General features: G+C 39.6%; 1 protein-coding gene across 7 annotated transcripts in view; it reads left to right on the top strand.

Moving 5' to 3' along the window:
* Positions 1–13811, top strand: part of DIAPH2 (diaphanous related formin 2) — an 801414-nt gene that overhangs the window by 66336 nt on the left and 721267 nt on the right. For 6 of the 7 annotated variants that reach the window (XM_075896759.1, XM_075896756.1, XM_075896760.1 and 3 more), the window contains one exon: positions 7351–7371. The exons of the other annotated variant lie outside the window; for it this stretch is intronic. In XM_075896759.1, the coding sequence (XP_075752874.1) occupies positions 7351–7371 (21 nt within the window). The remainder of the gene's footprint in view (positions 1–7350; positions 7372–13811) is intronic. 7 annotated transcript variants of the gene reach the window in all.

Here is a 13811-nt window from a genome sequence, read left to right as displayed (position 1 = left end):
TGATTCATCTTTACGTTACTCACTGGCTATCTACCCACCCCCATCGGCCCATAGTCCACATTTCCCACTGCCTCCTCCCTTCCCCCACTGAGGAGGAACAATGCTTCGAACAACCCCATCAACCTCAGGAGTCTTCTGCAGACCTTTCATCATCCTCACCTGACGAGGCGGTGATACCAGGCGACATCTCGCCCCCGGATGCTATCAGACAATTCCACGAGCTTTTTAAAAGGGTCACTCTCTCTCAGGAGATCCAGCTCACTGAGATTCAGAGTAAATACCACCGTCTCTTCAAAAACTTACAGACGTCCCAACCTCCTAAACTGGCTATTCCCCTCGATGAGGCCATTTTAGAGGTTGCCAACAAACTGTGGGGAACCCCAGCATCGGTCCCACCTACAAATAAAAAGGCCGACAAGAAATACTTTGTGCCATCCCAGGTAACAGAATTCCTGTTTACGCATCCGCTCCCCAACTTCTTGGTGGTTGATGCGTTGTGACAATGAGCATGTGCTTCAGAGTACAGGAGCCAGGCCTCAGATGAGACTTTTAAGAAACTAGATTTCTTTGGGAGGAAAGTGTATACATCCGCAACACTGCTCCTTCGGATAGCCAACTATTTAGCTCACCTATCCAACCACAATTTTGACAACTATTTGAAATTCACAATACTAATGGAGTTTCTGCCTGAGTCTGAGGCTCATCCTGAAGGCACTGGTGCAGGAAGGATACGCCTCCACTAGAACCAGCTTACAAATAGTGGCGGATGTGGCGGACACCGCAGCTAGGGTCACTGCTACGGAAGTTGTCATGAGAAGAGCTTCATTCTTCCAGGTAGCAGCAGTTCCTAGGGACCTGCAGTCAAAGGTAGAGGACTTGCCCTTTGAAAAAGATAACCTGTTCGTAGAAAAAAATGACACCTTGTTGCATTCCAGTAAAGACACCATGCTATGGACTCTTGGGGTGTATACTCCGCCATATAAAAGACACCGGTACACGCCATTCCAGAGGCATTACGACTACTTTCACCAGAGGATAGTGTGATATTTTCCCTAATGTGGATTTCTATGATGAAAGCCCGGTGACTTGCATGATCTGATATGTAGGCATTCACAATAGAACCTATTTTCCTAATAAAGGACTAGGTCAGAAAATGTGGGCATCTGCCCATAATTTATTGTTCATGTTAAATGGTGAGCACTTCCTTGGAGTTTCAATGGAGACCTCAGTGACATTGCAGCCAGTTGAAGCTGCCTGTAAGGCAGTATGTGAGCTAGGCCAGTAAGCCCTTGGGGAACCTTTTGCTGGCTATTCTCACTATCTAATGTACCAAACACAATCTCTTCAGATGAGGAATTTTAAAATCTTTAGAGCTTCAGTTTAATTTCTTCAAAATAGGACAAGTTTGCCATATTGATCATATTCTTTCCTCCTGATTAGGGACATAGCTATAGTTTATATGGTTATTCTCTGTAGAACACATTCCTGGAACACACAGTGAATGTCTGTCTTTCTGTTTCTTCCTCCCTCCTCTTTATTTGTCTTTCAGAGCTTGTACGTTTCAGTGCTCTGCAGGCTCTGAGCTGTGTAATATAGGTCCTCACCAAGGCACTCTGACAGGAGTTTACCTGCTTCAGCAGTGGCCTAATTGATCTATTTGGTTGGCTTTTTATGAAGACCTGGTGATATTTCTGTTACTGCATTGATCCCTTGCCTCACAGAGTTGGCTTAGAGGCAGGCAGCTGATTAATTGCAGATGGGACACCACCTTCAAGAACTTGACACCCTAATAAGTCCCCTTTAATCATTGAGAGTTTTTTTTTCTGGCAAGTGGAGTAAATCTTCTTATCTTGCCCTATCCTCTACCTTTGTTCCTAGAAGATTAGGGAGGGAATTGATAAAGACTCTTTACTAAGAACATAAAAATGGATGTGCTACATCAGGCCAATAATCAGTTCTGCTCAGGATCTCGCCTTCAGACAGTGGCTGGCTCCAGCTAATTCAGTGGGAATAAACAGAATAGAGTAATTGAGTGATCCATCCTATTCCCAGTTTTTAGTATTGGAAGATTTAGGGACACTAGGGCATGGGATTGCATCCCTGATCATGTTGGCTAATAGCCATTGATGGACCTTGGAGTAAGAAGATATCAAGGATATCAGGAATATACTGAGCTCTACTAAAAGATAGTCAGAATGATAGCATACAATAACAAATGGTTTCATCAAACCAACATGTAGAAGGTCACATCAGTGGGTAGTACTAGTTTGTATCTGGGTATAGAAATGTTTTAGAGGGAGTATCTTTGTCCAGCCCAAAGGCAAGACCCATTACTGGGTAAGCAGTACAGTATCCTTTGTCACAGGCATACATATCTTAGTATCCTCGTAAAGTCAATCAGATGCTGTTGCCATGCTTCATTGACAATAAGCCTGATCTGGTGCTTTCATGCCTTAGCAAATCTTGTGGTCATTGGGTAGTTTGCTCAAGGTCTGCTGTGATTGCTGTCTGTGTAAAATGGGAGCGGCGCACAACGGAAACACATACGCAGCCAGACATCTGTTAACATCTCACCATAGACATATTATCCATGAATGTATCCAATTTATTTTTTGAACCCAGTTATTTTTTGACAGTTTCCCCTGCAAACAAGTTCCACAGGTTTTATTGTGTGTTGTGTGAAGTGCTTCCATATGTTAGTTGAAAACCTGCTGCCTGGCTGATCCTTGATTCATGTGTTATGTGAAAGGGTAAATAACATTTCCTTCTTTACTTTCTCTACATCTATGATGTTGAGACCTCTGTCAGATCCCCTCTGCCCCATAGTCATGTCTTTTCTAAGATGGACATACTCAGTTTCTGAAATCTCTTCTACTCTGCATGTTTTTGTATGCCCATAATCATATCAGTTGCCCTTTCCCTCATCTAATACATCTTTTTAGAGATTAGCCTAGCAGCATTGCATTCCATATTCCTGGTGTGGCTACCCCTTTCCTACTGGTTAGAGCCCTTCAAATCCACGGATGTCCACTTTATATCTGCAGATACCTGCATCCGTGGCTCATTTTTGTGGATACAAATGTGGATGCAGATAGAGATTACCACCTCCCTTAACCAGGGCTCTCGGGTAATGTTCCTGGATCACAGAGCCTAGGTATAGGGAGATCTGGCAGAAGGGCATGGGGTGTGGAGACAAGGAGCTCTGACCCTACGGCTGAGCATTAGCGGGGGTGCCTGGCAATGGCAGCCATGGAGCTTGCGATGGCACTGGCAGCTGCAGAGCTCTATCCCTGGCTGTGGAGCTCCGACCCCTGTGGCAGACATGGGCAGGCAGCAGTGGGGGCTAGGCTGGATTCCTTAGCTGGGGGCAGCAGAACATCATGGGCCATTTTGGGAGGTACCTCCTCTAGTCCGGCAAGTCCCTTTGTTCAGGACCAATCAGGTCCCGAGGGTGCTGGACGAGGGAGGTCCAACCTGTACACATTTTTTATCCATGCAGGGCCCTGCAAATGGTTTTAACTGCAGCTGCATGTTGAGTGGATGTTGTCAGAGAACTGTCCACAATGACTCCAAAATATTCAGTGATAATAGGCAATTAGACCCAATCTTTTTATCTATGATTGGGATTATATTTAGCAATGTGTGTTACTTTGTCCTTATTGATGTTGAATTTCATTTGCAGTTTTATTGCCCAGTCACTCAGTTATGCCATATACCCTTGTAACTCCTTTTGAATTAACTATCATGAGTAATTTAGTTTCTCTTCAAACTTTGCCACCTCACAGGTCATCTCTTCCATGTCATTTATGAATAAGTTGAATGGCACTACTCCCACTACAGAGCCAGGGGGACTTCTTACCTATTTACATCTTCACTGTGAGAACCGACAGCGCTTCCTATTTTACTCCTAGTTGGTGATTCCTAAGAAGATTTTCCCTCTGGTCCCAAGAGTGCTGACTTTGCTTAACAGCTTTTGAGGACAGACCCCTCGTTGAAGACTTTGTCCAAGTATACTTGATCCAGTGGATCATCCTTGTTCACATGGGTGTTTGACCCTTTGAAAGAGTTATAATAGATTAATGAGGCATGATTATTCTAGAGAAAATCAGTGTTGGTGCATTGTTACTCTGGAGAGAATTCTATATAAAATTAAAAATACTTTGCACAGTATTGACATTTTTTGCAGAAATTCTGGGTGTTTTGTCAGATTAATATTGTATAATTATGCCTTTTTGATTTATTTTGATAATCTATTTCAAAATATCTGTTAGCAAGTATGTTTACAGACAAAAAAAAATCCTCCAGGAATAGAATGAGTGATAGCCCAGTTCCTGTTTTTCTGACCTACGGAGCCTAGCTGTGGGGTGCCACCACTTCCTCTTCCCCATCCCCATCCAGACACCTACACCTATTCTCTGTGGAGCCTGGCTGTGAGGTGCCGCCCCCTGCCCAGACCCCTATACCTCCAGAGCTCAGGGACAGAGGTAAAAATAGCCTGATGCTAAGATCTGGGCTTGTATAGAGTTTCCTGTATGCTGCTTCCTTCCTGTCAGGCATGCTGGTGGTTGGAGCAGTCTATGCCTGTAGGATTGAAACAACTCCCTGCCTGCATGAGATGGGGAGCTACTCTAGCCCTTACTGGTAAGACTCACCCGTTAACTAGTTAACCATTCACATTTCTACTTACTAGTCAGGGTGAATGCACAGCAAAGAGAAGACTGCCAAATTTAGTGGTCAGAGGAGATTACATTCAAGGGATGACAGATGACCCTGATTAGGCTGAAAAGATCTTTTTTGCTTACTTTACAATAAGAGTAAAGTCACATCTACACTAAGCCAGAAATTTGACTTAAGATATGCAAGTCTAGCTATTAATTGCATAGCTAGAATCTGCATACCTTAAACTGAACTTCTCTGGTGACCCCACTGTGGCAAGTCACTGGGAGAAACTCTCCCATTGACTTCCTGTACTCCTTGGGACTCTGAGGAGTACTGGGGTTAGCGTGGGTGTAGCCTGGGAAAGAATTTTGTGAAATTTATGGATGAGTAAGGCTTGCTGATCTGATCAGAGTAGATGTAAGTTCGTCCTCTATCCCAGATTATAATTCTGTGGAACCACAAGGCTCCTCCTCTTGAGGGTCAACAGGCGATGGACAACACCACCACCTCAGCTCACGGAATGAAATAGAAAACAGCTTTATTGCTAATGGAATAATGATTATGATCACTACAGCAAACACTACAGTAAGAACACAAATCACTTGAATTCCTTCCCAAGATGTTATTAACACAATTAATTCCAAACTTCTCTAAGTATACACAAATTAATGATGATAATAGTAATAATAATAATTTCCTACACACTCAAGGATCCCAACGTTGGATAGAGAAGGGTGACTTCCCTTCCCCTGGTGACCTGAGAGCAAGTGTTAGTAGGATTCCTAAAAGCAGACTTAAACAAGAAAAAGGAAAGAAGCCGTTAGAAAAGAGAGGAATAGAAATAAGTCCTAAATTTCTCTAACCTTGTACTCATGCGACTCGGGACAGACTGCTCTCTTTCCGCGAGGTATCAGATTGCAGCCTCAATCTCTCATCCCTAGGCCTAAATACCCCTTTTGGGTGCCAAAGCATACCGGATATACCACCCCTTTTCCATAACTGGGCTTAGCACCCCAAGATTTCTGAGGGTGCCACCTTTAATTGGAAAAAATCTCTGGGTATCTAATGAATATTCATTATGGGTGCCAGATGGCTTTCTTGGATGCTGTCCCTATACCACACACAAAAGGCGGGAAGCTATATGGAATCTGCGGTTAACAAGGTTCCATCTGTTTGGATTGCGCCAAGAGATGAAACACTCATAACTGCAATGTTAGCAGATTTATACCATAAATTCCGGGTAAGGCTCAAAAAATAAAACTTGTCCTGACTGCAGACTCTTGCTTCACTCCTTTATGGAAAATTACAAGCACAAAGCATATTGTTCCCCACTTATATCTTATTGCCATCAGCCTTCTCACAGAATCTGGATTCTGTAGGCCCCTTGCATTACTAGCATATTTCAAGTCTATACTAAATGATATAAGAATAACATAAACCTATTACTTAACTAAAACGAATATCATATTCATAGGCCAGTATAAGACAAATAATGATTAATAGGCTACAGGGGGTACTATCAACATTCCATTTAGCCGGTCCTTACTTGACCCCCTAAATCAAACTGCAGAATATTGACCTCCAAAGCATCCATCTTCCCAGAAGCATAGAGAGAGCCTCATTTTAAAGGAGTTGAGTAAACAGTTGATGTCGTTTTAATTCAATTTGCTCTGTTTGTAGTCTGTCAAAACTATTGCTGTATAGTATAGGTAATGTCAAGGAGAGCTAAGACCACAAAACCCAGTAACCTGTTAAAGGCAAAGTGAAATGGTAAGTTGTGTCTAGACCGAATATCGTTTACCCACTTGTATCTCAGTCAATGGGCATGGACAAGAAGTCCTTTCCCAAATAGTTAAATTGCTTATCAGATTCTAGTGAAAGAAAAATTGCGCTCTGTTGGATTTAAGAGCGAACCCTCCTGGGGTTTATGAAACAAGCAGAAATACATGATTTTCCTGTGGATGGAGTATTATGTGCTAATCCAACTATTTATTAATCTATGTGCTTGCTTATTGTTAAATGCATTGGTGGCACAATGAAAATGGATGGCGTCTAAAAACACAAATTCTGGATAACATGGTTTTATCAATGTTGAAAAACATCCATACTGAATATTTGAACAAAAATGTGACGTGAGGACTATATGAAAATACTAAAATGCTACTTTCAGCTAGAAGTCACAGTAGTGAGCTTATGAAAATTGAATTAAAAAACTGAAATGTTCCTTCTTAAATATAGTAAATGCCCTTTTGAACTATCTATGTAATAGAGGTAAAATGTAAATTAATATGCTCTTGCAGGAGTATTCAGTTGATAATTCAGTTCTTCTCTACATCTGCTAAAATGTCTAGTGCCTGATACCTTAACATTTTTTCAGTCTTTTAATACTTGATGTGAAAATATCAAACTAGACTGCTCTTGATCTGGTAATTAAATATATATGAAAGGCAGGTAGTTGAACATGAGTAACAGTCTCAATTATTTTTCTACCTCAGAATCAGAACATGCTAGTTGCGGTGCATTAATTCTTAGACTTTTTGATAAATGAAGTGTTAAAATAATTTAAATATTTACTAATAGCTGAACATTTGACCACTTGCATGGAATGTTACAGAATACTAATAACTTTGCTGTGTTTTGTTTTTTGTTTTTTTTACACTATAACTATTCTTCGCTGACCACTGCATGCAGATAATTGGAAGCAAAGTTGCGGTAAGTATAAATGCGGTGGTGTTTTTTTTACAAAGTACAAGTTTATATTGCAGAATTGAGACTCACAATTGAGTTTTGTTTTAGGCACCTTTAACACATGTTAGAAAGGGCTTGTTTTATCATGTTATCTTTATGGTTTAGGGGAAAAGGTTGAAAGAAATTATTCATTTAATGTAAACTCTCAAGAATCTGATTTAAAAACCTGTTGAAATTATTTGGAGCCTTACAGTTGACAGTAGACTTTGGATCACACCTTCTGTGTGCAGTTGAGGCAGGTTTCGCGTTTTACTTCAATAGTAATACTTGGTGCATAGTTATGAAATTCAGTTGGTGTTGAAAGAGAGTGTGTCTCATGTAGACCTTGTTATTTTGCAGTGGCTTATGGCCCAATGCAAGAAATCTGCTTCAGGATGTCACTTGGAGCTATGAGAAACTTAGAATTTAGGGTCTACAACTCAACCTGACATGAGGTCTTCCAGGAACTATGGTTTCAGTGTTTCACTGGGAATGTCTTCTGGTTTGACTCTTCTCAAAATAATATGTTCACACTTTTTTGGTGTTTGTAATAGTCATTTTATAGTATTGTAGCTGTTATAGAATCCAGAGCAAAATTGCCATTAGTTAAATGGGAAAAGGCTTGAGCTGTTAAACAAATGTCATGTACTGAGGGTAACGGTATTTTTTCAAGCATTAGTGAGGCCAAAAATACAGTGGAATAGAAGAAAGCAAATCTAATGTTGATCTCAAATTCATGTGTAAAGTTTAGAAACAGTGGTGACACATGCATAATCATGAACATTTTAGTGGGAAAAAATGTCTGATACACTGTTGCGTCGTTGACCTAACATTGTTAGCATCTCTAAATGTTTTAATAAATAAATATATCCTTTTGTTATGGGAATGGGTTCAGGAAGTGAGGATACTTTTGCAAAACTGTGTTTAATTTTAAGTATGGTAATTAAAAATGTACATTTTAAATGATACCCTGGACTCAGGCTATGTATTGATTTGGCTATGGTATAGTGGTCTTTTCAAGACTACATTAAACCATAGCACTCATTTGAAAAGTTTTTTGTTCAAACCACTTCAATGATCCTTTTTTGCTGTGTAGTCTTTTTGTATTTTGAACTATACATTTTAACTTTTTGTTCATTTTTAAGGTCTAATAATTGGTGGTTCAGCATTTTACACGTTCAAAGCATGCTTGAAATATGCAAGTGTTTAAAAAAGACATCGCTACTGGTTTGGCAACATTCAGAGTAGAATTTAAGACGTCTACTTGCTATGCTCCTTTGCTTGCAATAGTGTTATTTTAGATGCTGTTTTTGGATGTGAGAGCGATGCAAAATCCCGTTTTAATTAGTTAACCAGTTAAATTTTATGCTTAACAAGTAATCCTGTTGGCTACCCTTCTGAGACTTTTTATACATACTTATTAAGTTAATCGATGGCTGGAACCGCCCCGCTGCAACCAGGTTTAGGCTGATCCGGCTGGCTGGAGTGCCCCCTGCCCGTGGCATATCCTGTGGGGCTGCTCCAACCATGACTAGTTAACCATTAGTTAACCCTAGTGTGAGATCAGAATAGTGATATAGCCACTTCTGTATTATAAGGCTCCCATTCTGAGAAAAATTAATTAAATGGCAAGCCGCCTTCACTTTTCTTGTGGTATTTTAGAAACTGGAAAGGAGGACTATGCAGATCAGTTCTTTTTCCGGGTGTGAGTGAATTTGAAAGCAGTCTTGAGAGAAGATGAGAGAAGATAATTTAAGTAAGGGGAAACTTGCAGCAATCCTTATATAATGAGGGTAATCCGAAGGATTCTTCGTGCACATCAGCGCAGCAGGGCTAAACTTCAAATAAGCTATGTGATGTGAGCTATGGGGAATGGGGAGTAACGGTAGTTCGAATTAGGATCTTTAATTCAAACTACCTACTCCGTGCCGCGTGTAACCGCGGGCATGGAGTTTGGACTAAGGGGGATTTAAAAATGGCGGTGCCCGTGAACATGCAAATGAAGCCTGGGATATTTAAATCCCAGGTTTCATTTGCATCTCCGCTTGCCCTAATTTCCCTACCTAGCTCGAACTAACGAGCTAGTGTAGACGTACCCTAAGTTCCAGGAGTCTGAGTAAACAGTCCTCTAGCTCAACATTATTTCAGCGTTGTCGAAATAACTGCTTATGTGTAGATGCAGACTTTGTTATTTTGGAATAACATCAGGTATTCCAAAATAATGCTGCTGTGTACATATAGCCCAAGGCAACTTTGAAGGAGTGTATAATAAACAGTAGCTTGAGCCTTGACTAGAAGTAGAATTACAAATACAATAAAAGAAAAAAAATCCCCTTCCCCCTAATCTTTGAACATTTTTCTTTGATTCTCTTGATTGTTTCTTGAAGGGTTCAACGATGTTTTTTTGGTTTAGAGTAAGATTTGTTAAGTAATTCTCTCCCCAGGTCTCTCTAGAACAAGATGTTACTATGTGGCAAAGTGAGCATCTTTTCACTTCTCAGGATATCTTTTTAGTGACCTCATTAAGTTGAGTGAATTCTTTGATTACACATTTAAGAAGCCAGGCCTGTCTATTTAATATTTTTAATCAAAACAGTTTGGCAGGTGTGCCAAGTCTTTGGTAGGTGAGTGTACTTTCAGTATTAATGAAATATTAATCAGATAGCATAGCATATTTGGGGGGGAAACATATTTCCTGCTGAAAATTTAAAAGTGGAAAATAAAATTCAGAACTTCAAGACAGCCAACTGAACACACAACTTCCAAATGTCACATTGAATTCTTCTCTTCTTGAATTTAAGACGATTAAAAGTAGCTTTGAAATATATCCGTAGCCTACCTTTTGCTTTTGCACATTAATTACTTGAATAAATAAAAATTCTGGAATAATTCTGAATACATTAACTTTTTTGAGAAGCCAATGGACTCTGAAAGGTTAAACTCTTACTTTTATTGTTATATACATATATAATTCATTTATTTTTTTCCTTGTTCATATATATCCAGTAAAAATGAACAATGGAACAAATAGAACTGAAGAAACAAACTTTGTCCTGAAGTCATGAATGTAAATGGTTTAAGGTCAGATCAGATCTTTGATCAAATAGTTTAGACAGAAGTTTAATGAAGAATTAATGTAGCTTTAACTGAAACTCCTGTTGATATGATTGGATTGGTTTTAATACACATTACATGCTAAAAAAGACATCTCAGATGTTGTATTTGACCTTTTTGTTGCCCAGGTAATCAGCTGCAGATGAATTTGGTATTTTGTCCTCATACTGTATCTAATAGGATAAAACTCAGTTTTAAAACCCAAGATGAACTCTCATGTAGTTCAGTGGGGGTCATTTTGGCAAGATGATGGTGACCCTGGTCAGTTTTCTGACTGAAAGGTAATTTTTAAGTTAAATAGTAAAGCTGCAAATAACAATACTTACACTGTAATTAAAAGGTTAGATGAAAAATACTCTTGAAAGTTGATAAGACTTAAATATGGCATACAGTCAGGTCTCCTAATTTGTGTGGATTTCTCCTATAGTAAAAAGAGGAAGAAGTTAAAAAATGAAAAGGTGATTGTGATACAGAGGTAGGAAATTGAACTACTTGAAATTACTTTAAAACTATTTTACTGCAGGTTGTTTCAACTTGTATCTTTTAAAAAACACCATAGTTAACAGTATTTAATTTAATAATGCAACATTCCTTACCATTTTTATGAAAAAAAATTTGGAACTAGTTTCCTTAACCAAATTTGCCTTCATTGCTTGGCAATGTACTATATTTGGCAATATGAAAATAGCAAATGACAATAGTTAGTTTAAAACAGGTTGTGCTTTCTCTTTGGGCAAGTAAAAAACTCATGTAATTGTGGGTGGTAGAGATGATTTTGTAGGAACATACTCATAAAAAGCTCAGTTATGTGAAGTACTTAGTGCATTTTTTTTAATTATTTAGGACACTTCACACAGGAAAATCTCAACATGAAGCTTTTTATGCATAAAATAAATATTAAGTAGTTATCCTTTTCATTAATATGTACATTCAATTGGCTTATAATTAAAATATAAATAAATTCAGTAAAGTGTTTGCATAATACTAATCACTATTGAAAAGACAGAGAGCATCATGGAAACTAGTTTTACTTTTTAAGAAGTCAACTCATTTAGCTTTAAAAAATAGTGCATTATGGTGGAAAATGCCCATTGAATACTTTTTGGTAATTCTGCTGAAAGCTAAGTAGCTCCCATTCTCCAAAGGATGGAAAAAAATTAAGTAATTAGTTTTAAATAAACAATACCTATTTGTTAAAGCATTGCTTCACTAGCTTTAAGATGACTTGTTTCAGTTAACATTTACTTTGCAAATCTTGAAGTACATTCCTGAAAAAGAAATGTCTGCATTTCATCTATTTTTTTTATTTTGATTAGCTAACAGATGGATTTCTCGCCAGTTTTTTTTAAAGTTAAATATTACGTTTTCTAGTGGCATTTTGACACAAACCAATTACAGTAAAACTCTGATGGTCTGGCATCTGATGGTCTGGTACCATCAGGAACCCAGAAGTGCTCCGGGCAGCCGGACCATTGGAGCTGCTCTGCCCCCAGCTGTCCCCGATTCAGCCGCTGCTGATAGCTGTTGAAACTGACCATTAGCTGACTCCAGGAAGCCCTGGGCAGAGCTGCTCTGCCCCGGGCTTCCTGGAGTCAGCCGCTGATCAGTTTCAGCAGCGGCTGACTTGGGGATGCCTGGGGCAGAGCAGCTGGGGTGCTGCCGGGTTGGTCTCGCCGCGCCAAGGGTCGGTGCTACCGCACCAACCCGGCAGCACCCCAGCTGCTCTGCTGCAGGCGTCCCCAATTCAGCCGCTGCTGAAACTGACCAGCAGCAGCTGAATCAGGAACGCCTGGGGCAGAGCTGGACTATCGGAAGGGGGGGCTATGAGGTATCTGGGGCCAGACCCCTGATAGCCCCCCCTTCCGATAGTCCGGCATATCTGATAATCTGGCACCCCCTGGGTCCTAAATGTGCCGGATTATTGAAAGTTTACTGTATATAGTTCTTCTCCCAACCGTCTATCTCACTATCTTGACCAATTTTTAGCAATATATTAAAACATTTTTTGAATGTTAAGGTATCAAAACTGGCTAAAACTACTGTTATGCACACGCCATTGGTAAAATATCAGCTGTGCTCTTCTACACTAGCAGTTTTGTATAACACATTGTGGTAGATCAGGGCATTTCTCCAGCTGAGAATACAAGGACATGTTTAGGTTTGCAGAAAATAAGTTCAAAAGTTTTCCAGGACTCTTGGTTTGGATTGTGGCAGTGGGGCTTTGGTGTGCAACTTTGATATCATCAGAAAAATGAGCACTGTAGCAGGTTGGATCTCTAAAGTCTTAGTTGGGTGCTCTTACTATATGTGTTTGGAGGAAAGATATCTACTAAACCATCAGTATCATTACTCCATCCTGGAGTTGCCAGTTTTGGTTGCATGTATTTTTGGAGGTTTCATCACAGCACATAATCTTTAGTTAAAGATTGTTCTTCAATTCATGGGAACTTCAGAATAATCCCTGAGGGTTGGCAACACTACTTCCTCCTGAATCACGACTTACCTTGCTGATGAATGTAGGGATCCAGTCCCTGTTAATCTTCACTTAGAAAAATTCATTCATTGACAGTTGATCAATGGTAAGATGGAAAGAGTGGTAAAGTAGAGAGAATAATTCATTTTTAAGATTACTACGCTTTTAGGATGTCTTAACACTACAAAGGCTATTTTTAAGATTCAGTACTTCAATCAGGGTTCTAGTATTGATTATTGCCTACAGCTACCCTGGCTAGCATCTTGCATTTCCAGGAAGACATTTCCTCCTGGAAATGCTAAATTGTTCGGTTCATGTTCCCCAAGAGACCACCTTTATTTGGGTGGGATTTGCCCATGAAAGCTCATGATACTATGTTTTTTGTTAGTCTCTAATGTGCCACAGGAGTACTTGTTGGTTTTTAGTTCAGCCTTTAGTATGGGGTGAGCAGTTCAAATTTCTTTGATCATCATTGCACTTAATAAAGGTTGTAGAGCAGTTTTTAAACTAAGGCCTGGGGAAAAGCAGGTGGGTGCGGAGGAGCACATTGATCGGACAGAGACATCTCTTAAGGGAGGGTCTATGAGGAAGAGAGGATGGAAGTATGGGTCAGATTAGATGACACACTCTTTTTCATTTTATTGTAACACATCAGGAAATGGCAGACTGGTAAATAGTGACAAATCATTAAAGTGCTTATATACAAATGCTAGAAATCTAAATAGTAAGATGGATGAACTATAGTGCCTTGTTTTAAAGGAGGAAATTGATATAATAGGCATCATGGAAACATGGTGGAATGAGGGCAATCAAAGGGCTGCCTCATACCAGTGTACAA

The sequence above is a fragment of the Pelodiscus sinensis genome, chromosome 13 (genome assembly GCF_049634645.1).
Source record: "Pelodiscus sinensis isolate JC-2024 chromosome 13, ASM4963464v1, whole genome shotgun sequence".
Lineage (NCBI taxonomy): Eukaryota > Metazoa > Chordata > Testudines > Trionychidae > Pelodiscus > Pelodiscus sinensis.
Note: the sequence above shows the minus strand (reverse complement) of the source record. Positions and strands in the feature narration are given on the sequence as shown.